Below are 24,833 nucleotides of genomic sequence, written 5' to 3' on the forward strand. Positions count from 1 at the left end.
ATTTACATGAATATAATTAATAATGTACTGGAGATGCTGTGGGTCTGCGGGAGAAACGGAAGCACCCTTTTACCAAGACATGTTCTGTAATGTGAGCTTGGTAGTGGCTTGGTATAATATAGCTAGATGTACGCCTTGGTTACCATTTAGCAGTGGGGTAATGGGATAGATTGGTGTACGTGTGCGGAACTGTTTATTCATGAAAGGAGAGGGTACCCTCATAGTTGGAAAGGGTATGGGGTGCAGGGGAAAGCTATAGAGGATATACCTGAAACTCCTCCTACCTATTTGTAATGGTTTATACCACTGACCTGACATGGATACCACATTAATGGTTACTCCCAAGGAAGCACAGCTGAATACACTGGCATGCAGTAGAATTAAAAGAGGAGCCTTACCTTCAGTAATTCACAGGCTGGCTTAATAAGCGCTGCCTCCATTTCTGCTATCAGCTCCTGAAGGTCTGACACCTGATCTGACAGTCTGCTCTGGTTTTCCTCCATTTTCTGCACTATCTCCTTCTCGTCCTCTTCCAGTACTTTAAGAAGGGCTTGCTGCTTCGTTATCAGAAACTGGTGAAGTTTTTCAAATTCAGACTCAATTTGTTCTCGCTCAGCCTTGATTTTTGCCTGATTAAAAATAATACACACAGTGAAATAGAGAGAAATCCATGTAATTACTACTTCAGATGAACCACAAATGAATATCTGAACTTTGAAACCTAGGCTGAGTGTTGATATATTTCATGGGCATTTCTCCTAGAACCTTCACTTTAATGTAACACAAAATAAATCAGATGTAATGTCATGTTATGTTAATGGAGCTTTTAAAGCGCACTCTTACTCAAGAGTGTCTTGGCGCTAAGCACTGCCTAAATGGTTGCCGGAGAGGAGATGGCTATTCAGAAAAAAGACACGTTTTCAGCCTCTTCCTAAAGGAAAGGAGCTCGGTAGATTTCCTAAGATGCATGGTACGTTGTTCCATGCTTTTGCAGCGCAAAAGATGAAACTACCGCCACCAACAGTTGGCTTTTTTAACTTGTGGAACGGTCACTTGCTTTGCTTCCAATGAACGCAGCGTTTTTCCGGGGATGTACCATTGTAGGCGTTGTCTCAGGAAGTCAGGGCCACTGCCCTTCAAGGATTTAAAGACCGTGCAAAGTGCTTTGAGTTGTGCACGTTGTTTTACTGGAAGCCAGTGAAGATGTCGAAGTCCCTTTCTCACTGAGACGAACCTTGGTGTGCCCATTAGCAGCCTAGCTGCAGCATTTTGCACGAGCTGGAGTCTGTTCAGATGTTTCTTTTGAATGTACAGGTACAGACTAGTGCAATAATCCAGCCGAGACAGAATGAGCGCTGTGACTGCTGTCCTAAAGCTGTCCTCTGGGAGAAGGAATTTTATTTTCCTCAAAATTCTGAGGAGGAAGAAACTAGTAGAGACAACACTGCTGTCCTGATCACCAAAGGTGAGTTTGTTGTCCATGATCACCCCCAGGTTCTTGGCTTTCATAGTAGAGGCTAGAGACATTCTCATTTCTTCAGGCCACTAATCCAGCGTCCAAAGGTTAGGGTTATTGCCAAATATGATGACCTCCGTTTTACCTGCATTGAGTTTCAAGCAGCTGAGGACATCCAGCCTGCAATAGCTTTCATGCAATTGTGGCATCTTGATCCAGTTCCCACTTTTGCCTTGCTGTAGGGACACCACAATTGGTGTGTAGCAAGCGTAAGATGTTAATTGGAGCCCAAAAGATCTTCTCAGGGCTGGCAGTGGACACACATATTCAAAATTGTGGGATTAAGGGACGGCACCTGTGGCACCCCACAAGGAAGGGAAAAAGGCTTAGACCTATCCCTACCCAAATCCACCTTTTGGGTTCTGTCGACCAGAAAGGATTTTAGGAGATTCCAGGCCTTACCCTGAACCCCTGCAGTCGATAAACAGTCCATTAGAACATTGTGATGGACCGTATCGAAGGCTGCTGACAGATCCAACATAATTAGGATCGCAGAGCCTCCCTGGTCCACGGCCTCTCGTACCTCCTCCGTAGCTTTAATCAAGGCTAGCTCACTGCTGTGTTCAGCAAGAAAGCCATATTGCGTGGGATTTAGCAAATTGTTGATCTGAAAGAATGGGCTAAGTTGAACGTTCATAGCCCTCTCAATCATTTCTGCCGGCAATGGAAAGGCACGAGATAAGTCTGTAGTTGTTCGGATCCTTAGGATCCAGGTTTGGCTTTTTTATCATCAGAAGTATTGAAGCTGATTTCCAGGTTTTAGGAAACTGGCCTGACTTGAAGATGATATTAAACAAAGGGGTAAGAATACAGCCAATGACTTCAGGAATGCATTTAATCACTGACACTGGACAAGGGTCCTGGGGAGATCCAGATCGGGTCGCCGTCAGGAGACTAATTACATCTTGAGTCTCGAGTGGTGTAAAACCCTCTAAAATAGGTGATGATTTGGTGGCAATGGGCGCTGACCTAACTAAACCTCAGTGTCCTCTCTTTGCTTATGGATGAAGGAAGAGAACATTATTTCTACCTTTTGCCGCAAGAAGGAGGCTAGCGATTCACAGAATTCTGGGCTGCTGTGTGTGTTGGATCTGGCAGGGTTCGTAAGTTTAATTATAGTTTTGAAGAGTTCTTTGGAGAAGGATTTGGCCTCGTTGATCTGCTCCGCAAAATATGCCTTTTTGGTTTTGAAGAGTAATTTTTTATAGTTTGAGAGACTTGCTTTATAAGCCTCTTTATTGATAGTGTTGTAACCTATTCTCCAGGCCTGTTCCAGCCACTTACAATCAGTTTTGTGCTTTTGTAAGTTTTCAGAGTACCAGGGGGCTGAAGGAAGGGCTTGATTGAGAGTATACAGTTTAACCGGGGATAATTCACTGCATGCGGCCTCAATCCATCCCGAATATGTAGCCGTGGGCTCCTCCACTCTGGCTGGAAGACTTGGGCTGTTGATTTGAGAAGATTCCCTAAGTCAAGGCTGTTAACGCTTTTCCAGGCCCTGTTTTGGTATCTTATCCTTGTGCTCAGGTTTCTGTTGATGATGTGGGGTCTGGGATAGTTTAAATTTGATGGCGGCATGATCTTTCCAAAGCAGTGGCAGTACCTCGATGAGGAAAAGACTAGGATTGTTGGAAAAAATTCCATCTAAAGTATGCCCAGGTACATGAGTTGGGCCTTCTACACGCTGCTCAAGGTCCCCTCCGCTTATATTTTGCTTCAACCTCAAATTATCGGGATCTGAGGGATCCTCCAGATGAAAATTTAAAACCTCCATTATTGTAAAAGAATTGGCACGCAGCCCCTCCTCCACGAGTGTACCAATGGAAACAAGGAACGCACCTCTGGGGCCTAGGGGGGCGAAAGATGAGAATAGCTTTAAATGTGTCCTGGGGGAAATACGTAAACTTAATGACAGCGCTTCGCAAGCTAAATTGAAGACTGTAATGAATAAGGGCTCTAGGCTTTTGCGATAAATAACTGCCAGCCCTCCACCTCTCCCTTGTGGTCTGTCGAGGGTATGGTGACAGTTGAATTCATTTGCTATTGTGGCCTGCTGACATTTTCCCCACTTCTATTACATTTCTTTAATAAAGCTCAGTAAATCAAGCAATGGCAAGACACCAATTTCCTGCAATGTTTTCAACGATTCCGTAGGGAATCTAGGACATGTGGTCATCAATTAAACGGGGAAGCTGCCAATCAGCAGCTGGTTATTGTCTTGCTTGTTAATTTCAATCTCCTCTAGGTCTGTTCCATATCACATGCACTGAGCATTGCAAATGCTACTGACTCAAAGGCATCGGAAGGCTTGTTGTTAGTCCTTCGTAGAGAAACCAAGTCTTAGTTGGACATGGGAGACAAAAACCTAGCCTAGATGGCGAATATGACATTACTGGGTGGTAAACATTCGGAAATAAAATGAAGATTTGTGTTGATGTCAGAAGGAGTGTGAAATTAAATAAAAAATAATTAATATAGAGACTAAGAGTAGTACATGAGGTGGTAACTTGGGTTATGTGCAGTCTCATTCAAGGGTATACAGCTAGTGCACATACATCACGAAGAACATTAAGGAACTTCAGATGCAGACTTACATTGACTAAAATTAGCAGAAGGGATATGGAAATAACAAGGACAGTTCGGAAAAAGGGAAGCAGTGTTGTCACTATACAAATTTTCATGCACTCATATGACGAGATCTCTAACATTTATGATTGAACACCCGAGATCTATAGAGTACAACAGCGTGCAAGATGGCGACTCAGGTGTAGCATAAAAATGTATGGAGACGCAAGGTGCAGTCAGTTAGGGACAAGAGAGCTAACTACTTCTAATATTTCCCTGGCACCAGAGAGGGGAAGATCCAGTAAAACTACTATCAAGTCCTACAAGCAATAACTACACTCCTTTAGCACTTGACCCTCACAGTAGGGTGTACTCAGAGAAGTGGTATGGGGTAGAAACTCAGAACTCCACAAAGTACACAATAACACCTAATAAATCAAGGTCAAGCCAGGGTTTTATGTTTAAAAAAGGTACTTTAATTCAAACACAATTAAATATTTAAAACAATTAAGTGGCTAATGTACACAATGGAAACCAGACATCTCATGCCCCTTCTAAACTAGAAAACTGTTCGGGTAGGTCTCTCAGTATTAAACATTGTAAAGCGACTTGCTGTGGCGCTTGTCAAAGAATCCACAATATGAAACTCCTTGCTATTAGTCAAAAAGTTCACAATGTATAATCCCTTCATGCTGTACTTGTCAGAAAATTCACAATGTAAAATCCCCTTCCAACTATATGTATCCAGTGTAACAACATGCAATGGGCAATGTTTATTTGATCTAAAAATATACAGTTGTATCTAAGCAGTTTAAAAAAAAGGTACATTACACCTGCCTTTATTTCTGCAGATCGCATGTCCTCTTCACTTTTGAACTTGGTAAGATTTTCCAAGCTCTTTTTTAGTATGTCCAAGCGCTGCTGGATCTTTTCCTAGAAAACATCGAAACAGCAACATGTTATCTTCTTGTGAAATGAACTTAGACAACAGCATTGAAGATGGTGGAGTCAAAAATACTTTTTCTTTTAATTTTTTTGTTTATTGGCATGCGATATAAGGAACAACATAGAGGCGAAGGCCTTGAACAATCAACAATAAATGGGGGAAGGAAGGAGGGTTTGGGGGGGGGGTGGCAGGTCAGTCAGTTCAATAAGAGCATAACAGTATCTCATGGTGAGAAACAGAGACATCGATTTGACAATGTTACTGAATCGGTGAATTAAAGATAAAAGCTTAGTGCAGCCCAGGCCCCTCCAAAATGTAAAGTTATATAGGACTCCTCCAATGCAATCGATAATACAGGTGCACCTATAGAGGTGTTGCCACTGCAGGATCAGGGGGCAAGCACCAGCAGGTTAGACCAGATTTGCAGCGATCAACGTGGGGAGTCTCATTGTCATAAGTACGATAGCAGTGGTTCCCAAATGTCTTTAGGGCGAGATGTCGGCCTCATTAGTTCTCAGTAGCCGGCCAGTTGCTCCTGGCAATAGGCTGCATCTTGCAACCAGAACTCGACTATGGGTGCAGGTCCCCTCAACCAGTCAACACAGTGGCTCTGTAACTGTATCAGTGTATGTAGGAAAGTATGATCTGCTTCTTATGGTTACACCCATTTTTTGCTTCATGTAATTCTATTTTGACTAGTCTGACTGGGATCCTGCTAATCAGGACCCGAGTCTATCTGGTTTCTCCCTAAACTGTTATGTCATGAACTTAGGTACACGCCAGATTGGATACTGGGGTACCCTTGTCAGTCCCTAGTATAGGGTACACATGTACCCGGGGCACAGGTACCCCAGAGGCCTCCCATGGGCTGAAGCATGTATTATCGACCCATGGGAGGTCATGAAAAATGGAACTACAGGGGGCGGAGCTTGCCGAGGCTGATGGCGGACGCCTGATCCAGTAGCTCCGCGCCATAGCCAAAACAATCAGATATTTATCCTGCCTACACGGGGCCTAAGGGGGCACGGAGGATTGTAAACTCGCCCGGAGACCTCCGCAGTCGGATGCGGGAGAAACGGGGGCACTCTGAGCAGCAGCGGATCGAGCAGCAGGTGATAGCGTGCCGAAGACCTGGGACGCTCATCCCCGACCTAGATTCTACACGACGGCCGCAGTAATTGACGAGACATGCGGCAGACCAGTAAGACCTCGGCCCGGTGGGGAGACGGAGAGCTGCGGGAGATCGGAGGAGGCAGTGACTGCTGCTGGGAGCGGCAGGCGGCGCAGCCACGATCCGCGCAGCCAAACAACTTGCGGGGGGGCCCCCGTTGGGCAGATCGAGGATCCAGCCTAGTCGCTGCGCTTAAAATCCGGGCTACTGGGGCCCCTGCGACCACCCTCCCCCCCCCCAGACAGTGAGGACGTGCTGAGACCCGGCCTCGCCACCGGCACTGGTACACATACATTTTAGTTGCCCTCTGCGCCTGGAAGAATATCACGCAAGGCCCATAAAGTGTTACTATGGAACCCCCAGGAGAATAGGTGCAGGAGGTAGTTCGGGCAGCCCTCACAGATTGGACGTTGCAGCAGCTCTGTGGAGTGAGCGAAAGGCGACGAAGAATCACAGGCGGTGAGTGCGATCTGCCTAGACGAACCACCTGTGGCGTGCTCTGGTGCCTGGTGAAGCAGCGATTGGAGTGGCCCACCACGCGACATCAGCGGCGTGGCTGACCCTAGAGTGATAACTAGATCGTGCCCATTGGCCCTGAGCTGATCCTGGTAACCTGGCCTGTATAACCCCGGCCACTTGCGTGGAGGACGGACTGCTAGATCCCTAGGCGCTACATAGCCGAGACGCAGCTGGAGTACGCAACAGGAGTTGCCTTGCGACTTGGGAGCAGAATGGGCAAGGGAGACAAAACCCCAACCAAGTTGCCCTTCGAACAGCGTCGCACTAGGGCCCCGGAGACACAGGCAATGGAGCCCACTCCGCAGACGAGAGGAGCCGAGGGCTCGTTCTACGCAGACATTAAAGCACTGTTGGTAACGATGGAAAAGGGCCTCCAAGACAGCATAACATCACTGGTCTCCAAAATAGATGCCCTCTCCTATAGAATGGACCGTATGTCGGAGAGAGTGGACAAACATGCTGGGCGACTAGACATGGCGGAGAGGCGCATCACGGAAGTGGAAGAGGCGCAAACGGAATAGGACAAAGTCCGAAAGCAGCACAACAGAATACTACAGGCTATACAGGACAAATCGGAGGATTTGGAGGCCCGCTCTCGCAGATCGAACATACGAATCACAGGAGTGTCGGAAACCACACAAACGGGTAAGATGGAGCCCTTCGTTGAGAAGTTGCTGCTAACGATGCTGGGGGCAGATGCGTTCTCGCCAATGTTTATAGTGGAGAGGGCACACCGCACGCTGGGTCTGCGCCCGAAGCCGGGAGCACCCCCAATGCCGATCATTGCCAAGCTCCTAAACTACAGAGACAGGGACACAGCCTTGCGGATAGCCCGAGAGAAAAAGACACTGTAATTCGAGGGATCTAACATCTCTTTGTATCCGGACTTCACAGCAAAGGTGCAGGAAGAACGCAGACATTTTGCTCCATATAAGAGACAACTCCGCGACCTTGGGCTGGACTATGCCATGCTATATCCAGCAAAATTGAGAATTAATCAACAGGGTCATTCTCACATATTCACGGATCCTATGGACCTCCACAAGGAGCTGAAAGCCTGGACAAAGGAACGTAAAGGCAGTCCTAGGAGTCAGAACGGCGAGGAGGACTCTGACAGCCAACTGGACAAACAGGATTAGTGATAGAGCAAGGACTAGGCGCTCTGCCTCATGTGGGACACTTTACTGCTCGAGACGTGCCTTGACTCAGCTTTGAGACTAAACGCTGCTGAATGGAAAACTCTGGCACCCGTGCGCCCACGGATTGTACCTAAGAGAGAGATATCACGGGAAGCCCGAGGATTTGACATATTGGTGAGACTGTTTTGATTTGCCTATTATCGCTGCGACTAACCTGTGCACACAGACTCAGCCGCCATATGCGAGTTGTGGACTGGTGTAGCTCATGTACCAGCAACCACGTGGAATGCTTTATTAGTGGGATGTGCTGGGCTGTTATTATGTTATAGCTGCTTCTCTGTGCCCTGATGGCTCACACTGGCAAAACCTCCTTTGGCGTTGGTGGGGGGGGGGGGCCAGGCCTACGCTGTTTCCGCCTGAACTTACGGCGGTTTCACTTGGCAACCTCGGCCCTCGCGCTGTGTGCATTGTTGGTCCCCTCTGGGGATTTTCTGAGAAGTCCTGGGGTGATTCGGGAGGGGGTTGCTACCATGCGGGGCCACGTTGGGGTTGGTCTGCTGTGGGAGGGGGATGGAGGAGTTTGAAGGGGTTTACAAACAGTATTGACATGTTTGGCAGTAGTTTGTTTTGTTACTTTGGGGGAATTACTTAATCTGACTTTGCAATCTATGACCACGACCTACACAGAAAGGAATATGCCTTTTTCTTACCCAACACCAAGACTTATTGGCTAACACCACCACTGACTGGGGAACAACACGCACACCTAGACTGACAGCAGTCACTTGGAACGTTCACGGCCTCAACGACCATCACAAGGTCAGGAAGGTCGCCAGCTACTTGCAACGCCAACACATAGATATAGCGCTACTTCAGGAGACGCACCTCCCTGCGCACAGCCACATGCTACGTAGCAGGGGGTTGGAGGGTAACATCTCTGCAGCGGGGTTCACTACTAGCGCTAGAGGGGTTTTGACATGGGTTAACCCGAAGTCCAAAATACAGATCCAAACGCTGGAAATTGATCCTGAGGGTAGATTTATCATATCTAGATGTTGAGGCCCAGCCGTCGACCTTACAGTTGTCAATACATATGGCCCCAATTTTGACTCGCAAGAATTCTACAAGACTCTTATTGCCAAGATCAAACGACTCGACCAGCGGGGACCGCTACTGTGGGGAGGGGATTTCAATCTCACCATGAACCCGACTTTGGACAGATCAACTGGCCCTCCCCGCAGACCTACAGCTGCTGCTTTGGAGCTGCAGAGCGCAATCACCAGCCTAGACCTGGGGGATGTATGGCGGTTGAGAAATCCACAACAGGGAGGGTACACGCACTACTCTGCATATTTCAACGTCCACACTAGGATAGACTACTTGCTTGCATCCTCCTCCATTCTAGACCGAGTGAGAGACTGCAGAGTACTGCCCAGAACTCTATCTGATCACTCACCTGTACTTCTGGAAATTCATATCCCAGGTAAAATAATACCGCCATTTACATGGAGGTTCCCGCCTAACTCTCTACTGGACCCAGTGTTTAAGGGAGAGCTGGCTGAGGCCATAGACATGTTTTTTGACCAGAATATAGGCTCAGTCAAGAGCTTCCAAGTAGTCTGGGAGGCCTTCAAAGTCTATATCAGAGGAGTCGCGATGTCAAAGCACTCGGGCATACTCAAAGCAATTAGGCAGAGATTAGCGGACCTTGAGAAAAAACTGGGGGAATTGGAACACAGGCAGCGCTGTCTCGCAGATGACACATTGAGCGCAGACATCAAAATCCTGATAGCGGAGTATCATCAGGAAGCTGACAGGGAGATCAAACATATGAGCAAATATTCCACAGCTCGGGTATATGGAGAGGGGGAGCGGCCGAGCGCAGTGCTGGGCAACCTTATGAAGGGGGAGCGGCGGCGCCATCACGTTTCTATAGTGAACACTGCTGCGGGAGTGCCAACCACAGATGACAGAGAGATAGCTGAGACTTTTAAACAGTACTACTCGGATCTGTATTCCTCTAAGGTCGGCGATATGGAAGAGGAAATTGTTGACTATTTGAGTCACATAGACATTCCCACCCTAGCCAATCACGATAACGATGTTATGTGGTCGTGTTAAATATCATCCTTTATTTTTCTTTTATTAAAAAGTTTTGCAACCGCCAACGCGTTTCATCCTTACACAGACTTCTTCAGGGTTTAAAAATAGTTAACTCCTTGAAAATACGGTCTATTTCACTCCAAGTAAAATTCCATGTTGAATATGTATCCAGTGACGCGTAATTCGGGCAGCACAATCCTCAACGTGAAAAGGCAGGCAAAACTTATTAATAAAAGAAAAATAAAGGATGAAATTTAACATGACCACATAACATCGACTCTTCATTTGGAATACATTTGCATCTTGAAAACTGTTTAATTTTCATTATTTGACCTTTAAAGTGTGCTGGGCTAATCTTGTCTATTGTGGTTCTGGGAAAGCCGGTTGGGTGACGACTGGCTCCCCAACTTTTGGAGGTATAGGGGATTGTGTCTCAAGCCCCTTTTGCACCTTTTGTATTTGATAAATAGGGATGTTAGGACTTGTGTGGGCATCTGTGCTTTGATCCCCAAAAACCAGTGTAATTTAGGTTTTTATTATTAGAATCTTCCTTCTTTTTCATCCATTTAATTCTCCATCAATCTAAATCTCCCCATCTTCTCAGAATCAAAATAATTCTTTTCTTTGGGTTAATCTGCCTGCAGTATTCATGTTATCAATTTCCTTTTCTGTAAAATCTACTCTATATGGCTTTTGCAGCGTTTTTATTTAAGTGAATTCTATTCATAAATCATTTGCAAGTTTTTCCAATCTATTATGAAGATTCTTAGCTCTCCATGTTATACTTTTGCTCATAAAATTTAATTTCTCATCTTGATATGTTTTTAGTTTATCTGTTCCAATAGTCCCTATTATGAATTCTTCAATATCTATTTTTAATTTTACCACATCTAAAACGTTTGGCTCTGTATCTTTTTGCTGCAAAAAGTTTAACCGATCATTTAATTCTGCATCTGACGGTCCAATAGGAGTTTTTATTACGTCTAAATCAATGAAACTTTTCTCTGGGGTTACAGTTGCTGATTAGGCACCTATAAGAGTATTATATATATATATATATATATATATATATATATATATTCCAACAGTGTTTAAGTCCCCGAGGGAAAAAAAACAAATGGTCACACCTGAAAACTGGATTTCTGCTCCTTTAATGATGAAAGAACAGCGGCTTGTGGCATATTCCTAACATGTTTCGTTCCAACATGGAACTTCCTCAGAGGTAAGCCTAGCTCTGAGCACAACCAGCATCCGGTTTTTTAAAAGTCATTTCATTTGCCCCAATGGCATTCCTTCATGGAGTCATTTCCGTTTTTGCAATGGCTTGTGGGATTTGTGGTTGCGCTTTTTATCCGTTTATTTTGTGTCACAGTTCGATTTCTTTTGCTTGGTTTTTCTTATTGTTTCTTGTCTCTCCACTGTTCTATCCACAATGTCCTTACGTTTTGAGACCTCTTGTTCGAAACTGTGATGCAAAGGAAACAGTTTATAATTCAAACCCTCCAGTGGGTAGAGCGTTGTGCTGCTGATTCTTACAGCGCATATTTGCACTGTGTGTGTATCTCAGGCCTTTTGTGTCATCATCCGATTGATTTTCAATTGGTTTTCCGTTTGGTTCGTGTGTCCGTCCATGATGTTACTTTTTCCATGTTGATTTGAAATTGGCAGACACTGGGCTCGGATCCTTAATTCAAAAGGCTGGCGCTTTCAACATTTGGCAGAACGTTTTCACGGGTCAGTTCACGTTTGGAACTGACTCACAAACCAATACCGAGGTCCAGTCCTCGGCGGCACCAGTCCCCCTATGTTCGGTTGTACCGAGTCAAAACTGCAAGGTTCTAGGCGGGAGACATCAGGCGCTCTTCTGGTGGTGTGGAACCTTCGGCAGAACCACGCCAATACTTATTCCAACAGTGTTTAAGTCCCCGAGGGAAAAAAAACAAATGGTCACACCTGAAAACTGGATTTCTGCTCCTTTAATGATGAAAGAACAGCGGCTTGTGGCATATTCCTAACATGTTTCGTTCCAACATGGAACTTCCTCAGAGGTAAGCCTAGCTCTGAGCACAACCAGCATCCGGTTTTTTAAAAGTCATTTCATTTGCCCCAATGGCATTCCTTCATGGAGTCATTTCCGTTTTTGCAATGGCTTGTGGGATTTGTGGTTGCGCTTTTTATCCGTTTATTTTGTGTCACAGTTCGATTTCTTTTGCTTGGTTTTTCTTATTGTTTCTTGTCTCTCCACTGTTCTATCCACAATGTCCTTACGTTTTGAGACCTCTTGTTCGAAACTGTGATGCAAAGGAAACAGTTTATAATTCAAACCCTCCAGTGGGTAGAGCGTTGTGCTGCTGATTCTTACAGCGCATATTTGCACTGTGTGTGTATCTCAGGCCTTTTGTGTCATCATCCGATTGATTTTCAATTGGTTTTCCGTTTGGTTCGTGTGTCCGTCCATGATGTTACTTTTTCCATGTTGATTTGAAATTGGCAGACACTGGGCTCGGATCCTTAATTCAAAAGGCTGGCGCTTTCAACATTTGGCAGAACGTTTTCACGGGTCAGTTCACGTTTGGAACTGACTCACAAACCATATATATACCTACTGGTGGTCGCCAGTAGGTATATATAGTTAGGATTTTTTCTCTATGGAACTTTTGGAAATTCTATGTCTAATAACTTTGGCGTTTGTGGACGGAATCGGCTGAAATTTTCAGGAAAATGGCACATTTTGTTTCCGAGCAGCCCCTGAAAATTTTGGGGGGGGTTTCGTCAAGGGGGGGCCGAGAAAAAAGGGGGGTCCCAAAACGCGTTTTTCCCATTCATTTTTCCATAGGGCGTTTGGCCTCACTTTTAGCTCGAACGGCTGAATGGATTTACACGAAACTTGGCAGAATTGTAGGGACTGTTAGCCCGATGTGCCTTTGCTGGTTCTCAATATATGTGCTCCAGTGGATTTTGAGAAATTAACGTTTTAAAAAACAGATATATCTGTGACAGCGTCCTAGATAGCGTACTAGTTCGCATACTTTTCGCGTAACGGAGCTTTGCAAAGCGAAGCTGATTGGCTCTCCGGTGTCTGTCAACATTCTAAACAGTCCGTAGCGGCCGCCATCTTGTCTCTCGGTAAGATTGAGAGACAAGAGGAGGCGAAAACGAAGGGGGAAATGAAGGAAAGGGGGCAAGGTAGACCCCTTCTGACCCCCTAGGATTGATGAGGGGGATATTAAAGTGCCCCGCTGGGCCAAAACAAAAAAAAAACCAAAAAAACATTTTTCGTGGGGTGCGCCCGGTACGCGTACCGGAAAGCGGTCTGGGGAGCGTACTATAAGGAAACAAGAATGATTGACTTTTAACTTATTGTATGTTTATTGATTGTTCGTTTTTTTGTTTTTTTTGGTTTATTTTTATTTACGTAGCTACATGTAGGTACCAATGTAGAGTCTATAAATTAATAAACGCCGTCTCCTTTGTAGATATCTTGCTTGTTGTTAAAGAAGTTATTGTGGTATATGGAATTCATACCATAGTCTGTCTGGAAAGCCGAAACAACATGGTGGCAGGAGATGATAAAGAGATGTTAAATACACATTGGGGATTATATAGTGGGAGAAAAGAAGTAATTATGAACAAAGTTAGTATGTAACACCAAAAAGTTGCACAGTATATTTTAAGTCTCACTTTATATTATATCTATTTTGGTACTATTTCATAATTTACATATAAAAAAGAACAATGTCTCAAACTATTTTTAATTTTTAAATAAAAATTTATTGTTGGGATTTTTCAAAATCTAAAAGAATTTGCAACATTAATTCATCAGGTTTGTCCTCCTTTTCATTCCATGATTCAATTTCTTCTACACAATTAATTAAGTCTTGGTCCAGAGAGTGATCCAAAAAGTCTATTTCATCTTTGTCTTCCTTAGGATTGTTCTCCATATTAATTTCAAATGAAATATTAATTTCATTTTGTTGTCCTTCCATTTTCTTGCTGTAAATTGCATAAAAAATAAATATATCAGTACAGATAGGGCACTGTTGGGTTTCAGTACAGACAGGCAGTTTGGTTATTTAAACAGTGTTTTTTTCTTTGGGCAGTGTATGGTATCAAATTGGAAGTAGAAATATGAAGAAAATTATCAAATAAACTCTTAGTCAATTCTGAATTATACTAGAGAAGTCTAACTCTATCCTTAACTCAGGGCCGGCGCTAGGCATGGGCAGTGTGGGCTGCCGTTCAGGACCTCGCACTCAGCCCACCGGCATGGTGCCACGCACTGGTGATGTGTCCTTTTGTTTTCCTGGAGATCTATCACAAAGAAAGACGTCGCCTGTAATTAAGGTCTATTGCAGGGGGCCCCCTCCTTGGGCCTCTCATGGATGGTGTCAGGAGGTATAGGGGAGGAAGAAGGAGACGCTCCCTCAATTGCAAGGAGACCATTCACAGACACTGTGGGGGGCCCATTGTTCAGCATTTTGGCGCACCCTCAGTTTTAACTTTTAGACCACAATCAATTCTCACTCCTATGAAGGTGTGAGAAATGCGTGTGGATTAAAAGTTAAAACTGTGGGGGCGTCAAAATGCTGGACAATGGGGCCCCCACAGTGTCTGTGAATGTTCTCCTTCTAAGTGGTCACTTATGTAATTTGGAGGGGGCCTTGCGCACGTTCCCTTTTAGCCCAGGGCCTCGCAAATCCTTGGACTGGCCCTGCCATAACTACAACAGAGAAGTCTATTTTATTCTATAAGTATTACAGAGTGATAGAATAAAACTGTCTGAAAATGTTTTTCCAATTAGCTTTCAGTACAGAACATACTTCAGTTTTAAAAATAATATCTTACCTTTTAAATATAACTTGAAGTTATCAGTTAATTTTTTGTTGTTCTGCACTTCAAGAAGTAGTAGTCAAAATGGCTGTGTTTCTCTCTCTTTGTTTATATATATTCAGGTACATAACCAATCAAATGTCATGATATAATAGTAGAAATTGAAAGTAATATTTTAATTGGTTGTCATTTCCAACACTTCCGATATGTTTTGTGAAGTAATTTACCTCAGGGATTTTAGAGAGTTCTACATGCTAAATGGCTAAATGGTATTCCAACTAAATTTGTGAAAATGGTAGGGACTGGTATGTAGTATGAGCTACTGTTTAATTGGTGAAAGTGTCTCCAGTGGTTTTTCTGTAAATTACTTTCCCACCTTTTTTGAGCGAGTGCTTGTCAGTGCGTTTCCCGGTACGCGAACTTGCAGTGTTACGGGAGTCCTCCATTTTGTGTTTCGGTAGAATTGAGATATAAGATGGAGGGTAAATAATGTTCAGAATGGGTAGATTGGGGTACTTTAGACGTATGCTGTTTCCCTAAGTTTTCTGAGGGTGGCTGAGGAGGCTCATATATGTCGATAAAAAAAATTGTGTTTTTTCGCGTGGTTAGCTGCGGGTACGCGAACTGGGTAGCGTACCGGGAAGCGAAAATAGGTGAAAATAAGTGAAAAAAGGTACATTCGAAATTTCAAAAGAGTACACTAAGTTAAGGTAGCTCTGAAAAGAGCTTTTGGGTTCTGTGTATGTTCTAGAAACTTATAAGTAGGAACCAATACACATTCTTAAATTTAGTATGAAAACTCTGTTCCCCTCATCTGAGAAATGCACGCCATCTCCTCTGTAGATATCTTGCATGTAGTAACGCAAGTTATTGTTGTAGATGCAGCCCATTCCATGGTCCCTCATGTAAGCTGAAACAGACTTATTTACATGCTTCCTCGATTTCTCAATTTGTGGACAAAATTGATTGGACCATCTCCATTTTTGTCTTTGGCATATATTGGAATATACCAAGGCAGTTTGAGGAAAAAGTGTCATCAATTGCTCAAAGGTGTCTTTTAGGAGCATTTCCAGACCTACCCCAGTCAAAGTGCCCAAATCGTTTCCTCCACAGTGCACTATTATGAGGTCAGGGGTTGGCAAATGTAAAAAGGTTTTCACCAATGGTATCAATTGGTGACATTTCAATCCTCTTCGATCAATCCATTTGATTTCCACATTTTGTAAATCGAGGTTGTGTAAATTTCTGTTATCAGCATACCTGTGAGCCCAGTGGATGTAGCTATGTCCAAGAATCCAGACTGAAAACATAGCTAGAGGAGTTTTTGCTGCAGTCAGATGAAGTGTGGGAATGAAATGGCAGTTGAAATAGTGATGTTTGTAATGTAAAAAACTGTGGAGTTTAAGTGCAAATGATTCATTAGCAGTGATTGGTGTATTTCCATTGCTGAAAACAGAAAGTTAGGGTGCATGGATGTGTTCTTTGAAAGATGTATTTTGAATGGTTATTTAAAAATGTTGTTATGAAAGATTGCAGTGGATTAGCATTTGAAACATTGTTGTGTGAACTTGTGGCCATGACAGGTCTGGCAGGCGGTAGTTGCTATGGAAAAGAGGTAGAAAGGGCAAAGGGGGGAAGGGTGTTGATTTGAAAAAAGTGAGGGAAGAGTTTTTATTGGCTGACATGAGAGATATGTGTGTTGAATATCAGCGTTTCGGTGCCTTTGTTGGTTCCAGCCTCTGGAGTGCATACCTTTAATTCTGGTAAAGAATAATTGGTGTGTTTCTGAGACTGTTTTGAATTTCAAAAAGAATTTGTAAAGGTGAGTTGTCGTTTATATATTTTAGTTAAAGAGTAGTTAAAGAGTAGTATGTTTTTTTGCGTAAATAAGAAAGTCAGCTGTGTATTTAAAATGATGTTTTGCGTCAAGTGTTTGCATTCTGCTTTCAAAGGCGATTTTGCATTCTTCATTTACAGAATCGGAAAAATTATTGGTTCGGTAAAATACCGAATCGGTAATTTTACCGATTCTGTAAATTTGCTATGTAGGGGGGACTCTTCTGAGTCTCAAATGACTTAACGAATCGGTATTTTAGCATAAAATCAAACTTCATGGTAAAATACCGATTCCGGTGTGCATGCACATGTGTGCATGCACACGTATGTCATGTGAAAGGCAGACCTGCCCTTAGGGCAGGTATGTCTGCCACATGGCACAATACCTGTTTTGAGGGTGCCAGAGGCTGTCAAAGTGATACCCCCTGCACCCTTGTGAATTATTTAATTACCGATTCGGTAAATACCGAATCGGTAATGCCTAATCATTCCTATGAGCTTCAAAGCCCATAGGAATGATTAATTGTTTGAGTTACATAGCCATGTTAAAAGAAAATGATGCATAAGTGTTGCACGGGCATTGTAAATACCCTCCTATGTGTGCTTAGCAATTTCAAGTCACTTTCCCTGGGTTCAAGGGCCTTGTAAATACGTCCCTATGTGTGTCTGGTCATTTGAAGTCACTTTCCTCATAGTGCAAGGCCCTTGTAAATACGCCCCCATGTGTGCCTGGCAAATTTTCATTTTGATTGTTTGAGTTACATAGCCATGTTAAAAGTTATTGAAAAAAAGGTGCAAGTTCCTTAAAAAAACGTTTTCATGTGTATTAGGGCATTTTAAGTCTGTTCTCCATGAATGTAGGTGTATTATTGTTTTACATAAAAGGTTTTAAAACTTTGTTTGAAATCAAATGCATGCATACTTAGGGCCCGATGTAGGTGGTCGTTTAGGCCATTTACCGACCGGTTACGGCCGATTTCGGTCGTTTTCGACCTGTAAATGGCGAATCGGTATGTAGGCGCCTAAATCCAGGGCCACATGTAGGTAAATCTACATTTACAGAATCGGTGAAATTGTTTTTGATGGTAAAATGATGTGACTCCTGCAATGCGTCGCTTTTGCGGAACAGATATATGATGCAATTGTGTTGTTAATGTTACGGTGTACATGTAAAAAATGATGCATAAGTGTTGCACGGGCATTGTAGATACTCTCCTATGTGTGCTTAGCAATTTCAAGTCACTTCCCCCGGGTTCAAGGGCCTTGTAAATACGTCCCCATGTGTGTCTGGTCATTTGAAGTCACTTTCCTCGTAGTGCAAGGCCCTTGTAAATACGCCCCCATGTGTGCCTGGCAAATTTTCATTTTGATTGTTTGAGTTACATAGCCATGTTAAAAGTTATTGAAAAAAAGGTGCAAGTTCCTTAAAAAAACGTTTTCATGTGCATTAGGGCATTTTAAGTCTGTTCCCCATGAATGTAGCTGTATTATTGTTTTACATAAAAGGTTTAAAAACTTTTTTTGAAATCAAATGCATGCACACTTAGGGCCCGATGTAGGTGGTCATTCCATGTCATTTACCGACCGGTTAGGAGCCGATTTCGTCCGTTTCCGACCGGTAAATGGCCAATCGGTATGTAGGGGCCTAAATCCAAGGCCACATGTAGGTAAATCTACATTTACAGAATCGGAAAAATTATTGGTTCGGTAAAATACCGAATCGGTAATTTTACTGATTCTGTAAATTTGCTATGTAGGGGGGACTCTTCTGAGTCCCAAAGGCCTTAACGAATCGGTATTTTAGCATGAATTCAAATTTCATGGTAAAATACCGATTCCGGTGTGCATGCACATGTGTGCATGCACACCTATGTCATGTGAAAGGCAGATCTGCCCTTAGGGCAGGTATGCCTGCCACATGGCACCTGTGCCTGTTTTGAGGGTGCCAGAGGGTGTCAAAGTGATACCCCCTGCACCCTTGTGAATTCTTTAATTACCGATTCGGTAAATACCGAATCGGTAATGCCTAATCATTCCTATGGGCTTCAAAGCCCATAGGAATGATTATTTGTTTGAGTTACATAGCCATGTTAAAAGAGAATGATGCATAAGTGTTGCACGGGCATTGTAAATACCCTCCGATGTGTGCTTAGCAATTTCAAGTCACTTCCCCCGGGTTCAAGGGCCTTGTAAATACGTCCCCATGTTTTTCTGGTCATTTGAAGTCACTTTCCTCGTAGTGCAAGGCCCTTGTAAATACGCCCCCATGTGTGCCTGGCAAATTTTCATTTCGATTGTTTGAGTTACATAGCCATGTTAAAAGTTATTGAAAAAAAGGTGCAAGGTCCTTAAAAAAACGTTTTCATGTGTATTAGGGCATTTTAAGTCTGTTCCCCATGAATGTAGGTGTATTATTGTTTTACATAAAATGTTTAAAAACTTTGTTTGAAATCAAATGCATGCACACTTAGGGCCCGATGTAGGTGGTCGTTTCAGGCCATTTACCGACCGGTTACGGCCGATTTCGGCCGTTTCCGACCGTTAAATGGCCAATCGGTATGTAGGGGCCTATATCCAAGGCCACATGTAGGTAAATCTACATTTACAGAATCGGAAAAATTATTGGTTCGGTAAAATACCGAATCGGTAATTTTACCGATTCTGTAAATTTGCTATGTAGGGGGGACTCTTCTGAGTCCCAAAGGCCTTAACGAATCGGTATTTTAGCATGAAATCAAACTTCATGGTAAAGTGCTTGCACACTTATGTCATGTGAAAGGTAGACCTGTCCTTAGGGCTGGTTTGTCTGCCACATGGCATCTGTGCCTGTTTTGAGGGTGCCAGAGGGTGTCAAAGTGATACCCCCTGCACCCTTGTGAATTCTTTTATTTTATTCATTTTTATAGCATTGTTGAATCTAATTCTTACTGTTATTGATTTACTGTTTGGTAATAGTGGTTAATAACATTTTTTATTATATTTCACCACAGATTCAACTTCAGATTATTTGGAAATTAGAGAATGCCGTCTAAGGATAGAATTCGAAAGGCTATGAAACGTCAAAGACAGCAAAAGACTAACATTTTGCAGCAGTCCTCTACATTAGAATTACCTCAACGGACGAAGAGAACACCGGGTAAGAGAACGAAATCATTCCTTAGAAACATTTGTAGAAACAAAAGTATAACTACAGAACAAGTTTTAGTCCAGAAAAAGAGAGCCAATTTAAATGGAAAGGAAAGGCCCGTCAAAAAAGTTTGTGCTAGAGCAGGAGATAACTCTGTGCATGGCAGTAGAAGGGCAAATATATTCAGGGACATTCGTAAGCGAATGTTCCGCAACAGGGTAATTGTCAATTTGCTAAAACAATTTAAAAAAGGTCAACAGAAAGTGTCATTTTATAAGAAAAAGAAAAATGTAGAGAAAATTATTGATCAGGCTTTCGAAATTAAGCGAAAGTTATTTATTTTGGTAATTAATAGAATTAGGAAACTAAACAAGGTAATCTATGTTTTCAAATCTAATAGTAGATGGAAGAGAGAAGTTAATCGAAGTAATTTTTGTGAAGTTTTCTTAGGAGAATGGATGCATAGTTCAAATAGTGAGGCATTTTTTAATGAGGAGAGTTATTTTCAGGACAATGTTTTGGTGCATGCAGTTGACAGCAGTGGTCGAGCATATGAGGTAAAAGATGGTCATCCGGTTGAAAAAGAAATACTTGTGTCTGCAGATGCAGAAGAGGCGCTAAGTGATGAGGTTTTAGGGAGACGTTCTAAGGGACCAGTGTACACCTAGAAGTGTAGTTCTATTTGCAGTGTGGGACAGGATTCCATCAATTTGCTTTGTGATTTTATACGGACATTTCATAAGAAAAGTGTAAAGCAAAAAATAAAGTTGTTGCAAGAATTAGATCCTTGCAGAGTGAGACAAGTGACAGGTTTGCGTGGCCATTCACTGGCTTGTCTTTCTAGGAGAGTATGCCAGAGTGTATTTCATCATTTCAGGATGCTAGCAGTGCATCATAATAAAGTGAGGAAATTTGTTAGAATGTTGTATTATGCTAGGAGTCCAGCAATTATGCTTAAAAAGTTAAGCAGAGCTCTTTTGCATGGTTCTGAAGTAGATGTGAAGAATATTTGTCAAGAAATTGAGTTCTGTTACTTTGCTGGTAAAGAGAACAATGTTGATATTGAACCACTAGAAGAAGGTAATGTGGAAGACAGTGAACAGATTTTCAGTACAGATAAGTTTCACAAGGAAATTTCCTTGTTTATGGTGAAATCAAGTGAGAGGCCTAATTTCACTTGTGTGTGTTGTCGACGGACTTATTATAAGAATCAGACTAAGTTAGTGGATATATATGCAAAGAGTGATATGGAAAAAAATAGTGAATGGAAGGATTTTGCCACATACTTGATGGTAGAAAATTGTTTTGATTTGGGAGCGGACCAATGTATGTGTACTTATTGCTATAACAAATTAAACCAAAACCAGATGCCTGCTAGAGCTGTTTATAATAATCTGGAATTAGATGACATTCCTTAGGAATTGAAGGATTTAAATACTTATGAATCTATTTTGATTCAAAGTGTCCATCCCTTCCAGGCTATTGTACGAATGGAGCCAAAGACAGGGAAGTTGCCTCCATCTGATTTACAGAGAGGATTAAAGGGAAGGGTTGTTTATTTGCCTTTGGATTTGAAGAAAAACATTAATACAATTGGAGTAGAGAAAGTGGAAGAGGAACCTCTGGTTATCATAGTTAATGGTGTTCCGACAAAGAGTAAGAAAATCTGGCAAGATTTAGTGGATGTTAGGAAAGTCAAAAAGGCAACATTGTATTTGATAAAAAAATAATAAGTACTACAAGAATGTATGTGTTGCAGAAGAGGAAGTAAGTGAAGAAGAGGACAGCGATTTGTGTCCTGGTCAAATTGAGAAAGTAGAAGCCTCTAGAAAGGAAGAAATATATGAACATTATAGTGTTCATCCTTTGCATTCCAAGGAAGTCATGGGGAATGCTATTGAGTTGTTTCAAATGAAACAGGCCAAAGGGAGTCCCATTAGTGTTTGGGAGGAAAGTTTGGAAGCTCGGCTTTTCCCACAGTTATTTCCCACAGGTCGAGGAGGACGATATGATGAGCGACCTGTTCAAATTCCTGCTTCAGAATACCAGACTTTACGATTGTATACAGAAGATCCTAGGTTTCGACAATGCATTCCCTATTTATTTCATCTATTGTTTGAAAGTGATCTCTCTGGATTGTCTTATGCAGTGAACCACATCTTGAAAAGGGGTGTACAACTGCGAAATATCTCGGCAAGGGACTTTATGGATAAAGTCAATGTGCAAGACAGTATTTTGGATTCTCACCTGATTAATCTCATGGCTTGTCAGCGTGGTACTAATGAGTATTGGTACCGCCGTCATGGTGACTTAAAATGTATGCTGAGGAACTTAGGAACTCCCACATGGTTCCTCACTCTCAGCTGTGCTGAGTATGGCTGGGAAGACTTACTTGAATTTCTACGAGAGGTAAATGGAAACATTGAAAATATTGAATTTAAGACACCCGGAGAACTGTGCTCTTTGGATCCTGTGAATGTATGCAGGTATTTCAATCATAGATTTGAAGCTATGATGTCTTTCATCACGAACAAGAAAAATCCACCTCTTGGAGAGGTGTTGGATTTCTTCTGGAGAAAGGAGTATCAAGCAAGAGGTGCTCCTCATATACATATGCTGCTATGGATCAAAGATGCACCCAAATTTGGAACAGATCCGGATGACTTAGTGATGAGTTTCATAGAACAGTATGTTACATGTGCTGTTCCAAAGACAAACGAAGACAAAAGTCTAAGAGAACAAGTTTTACGGTTTCAAAGCCATCGTTGTGGAAAGTACTGCCGTCGTAAATTCAGAAACAAGGACAAATACTACACCAAATGTCGTTTTGCATTTCCACGGTCGGTGTTATCAAAAGGAAGAGTTAACAATTTGATGTCATCGCTGCGACATAATGTGACGAGGAAATCACCCAAAAACACATACAATTTGAAAAGAAACGAAGAGTCCAAGTACATCAACGACTACAACCCAGTGATTTTGTCCATGTGGAATGCTAACATGGATATACAGTTTGTGGCTGACAACTGTATGGCTGTGGCTCGGTATGTGACGTCTTACATCACCAAAAAAGAAAAGACAGAACTATCAATCAGTGACACTTATAAAGCGCGCTAGGGTCTCAAGGCGCTGGGGGGGGGGGGTGCCGCTACTGCTCGAACAGCCTGAAGGAAAGGTGGTCTTGGGTCAGGCGCAGGTCGGTCGGGAGGGAGTTCCAGGTCTTGGCGGCCAGGTAGGAGAAGGACCTTCCTCCTGTAGTCGCTCTTCGGATGCGGGGGACGGCGGCGAGGGCGTGGTTGGCTGATCGGAGGTGGCGTTTGGGAGCGTAGAAGTTGACTCGGCTGTTGAGGTAGCTCGGGCCTTGGTCGTGTAGGGCTTTGTGTGCGTGGGTGAGGAGGCGGAAGGTGATTCTAAAGGATATGTGGGAGGATATTTCCCATGAAAAGAGCCTCAGTAAGAAGTTGTACAGTTTCAGTCTGAAGATGTTGTCGCATCGAGAAATCGGAGCTTACGAATGTTCTGACCGGTTATCTTCAGCAAGTCTCTATGCCACATCTAGGAGTATCATTTGGGCGAGTCTTGGTCTTGCTGCAACGCGTAATCGAGTTCTGAAACCTGTACGGGAAATTGAGTATTTGGCGGAGAAGGAGCCAAACAGTACAGATATTTTGAAGAGCAACATGTTGGATACATATTATCCAAATAGAAGCAGTCACCTGGAGAATGCTTGTCTGTATGATGTTCTTCAAAATTACGTTTTCAAGAGGAACATCAAAGAAGATATTGATAAAGGAGTGTATGCTGTAATTGGAAGTGAGGGATGTCTGGTCAAGCAAAAAAAATGTCAATTGATAAATCATCGAAAATTGGATTGTGAATCTCCCGAAAGAAAAGAGTTTTTCTATTTAGCTCTTTTGCAACTTTTCAAGCCTTGGCGTGCAGAAGAGGAACTGCTTGGGGATTTTCTCTGTTACGAAGACTCCTTCAATGCAGCCAAGGAGTCCATAGAATGTCCTGTTTTTCCAAAATATCTACTAATGTTGAATGCAGAAATTGAGCAGGAAGCAACAATTGCAGCCGAGATTGCTAGAGACAGTTCTCAGGACAGTCAGAGTTCTGTTTCATTGAGTCAGAATCCACTAGGAGAACCAGTTATTGAAAATGAAGCTGCCACTGCCATGATTGAAGTGGAAAGAGCCATGGCACATGCTCAGAAGGATGCGGTTAACTTAGAAGAATTGGAAAGACAACTTAACGTTGAGCAGAGGAAAATATATGTCGAAGTTACCAATCAAATTGAGCATGGATTAAGTCATGAGAAGGAAGAGTGCTCATGTACGTCGTTGAAGCCTGTCCGACTGTACGTGAGTGGAGAAGCAGGAACTGGAAAAAGTTTCCTTATTAAAGCAATTTCATGTTATCTGCAGAAAAGGACTGATTCATCGCTGTCTTGTGTTGTGACAGCTCCAACTGGACTGGCAGCTCATAACATTAAAGGGATTACTGTGCATCGGTTACTGATGCTGCCAGTGGAGCATGATAACAAATTACAATACCACAAGTTATCTGGAGATGCTTGTTGTGAAGTATCTAGAGTTTTGAAGAAGATGAAACTTCTTATCATTGACAAAGTAAGCATGGTTTCCAATGTCATGCTTGCTTTTGTGCATTTAAGAATGCAGGAAGTTCTTAAAACAGAGTATGATGTGTTATTCGGTGGCAAACACATCATTGTTTTTGGTGATCTTCTGCAGCTGACACCAGTGAAAGGACAACCAGTGTTTAAACTGCTTACACATGAAGATATTAAGAAGTACCTAGGGAGCATTGGCAACGTTAACATATGGTTAAACTTCAGTTATGCTGAGCTGCGTGAAAATATGCGTCAGGCGAAGGACGAAGATTACAAGAATATTCTACAAGATATTAGGATCGGGAAAGTGACTGAGCGTGGTAAAGAAGCTTTACATGCACGCTTACTGTCAAATTTATATCCAGAAGAAGACGTTTTGCCAGAGGATATTTTTCAGAAAATTACTGTGAAGAAATATGGAATATGTTTGATGCCAACTCTTGCAGAA

The 24,833-nt window shown here is 42.8% G+C and overlaps 1 protein-coding gene across 1 annotated transcript in view; it reads right to left on the reverse strand.

The window, feature by feature from the left end:
• LOC147673986 (E3 ubiquitin-protein ligase TRIM39-like) overlaps positions 1 to 24,833 on the reverse strand; it is a 149,267-nt gene that overhangs the window by 50,445 nt on the left and 73,989 nt on the right. The window contains exons 2-3 of the mRNA XM_086945071.1: positions 4,919 to 5,014; positions 399 to 629 (exon numbers count right to left, since the gene is read on the reverse strand). Of these exons, the coding sequence (XP_086801197.1) occupies positions 399 to 629; positions 4,919 to 5,014 (327 nt within the window). The remainder of the gene's footprint in view (positions 1 to 398; positions 630 to 4,918; positions 5,015 to 24,833) is intronic.

The sequence above is a fragment of the Lissotriton vulgaris genome, chromosome 12, assembly GCF_964263255.1.
Source record: "Lissotriton vulgaris chromosome 12, aLisVul1.2, whole genome shotgun sequence".
Lineage (NCBI taxonomy): Eukaryota > Metazoa > Chordata > Amphibia > Caudata > Salamandridae > Lissotriton > Lissotriton vulgaris.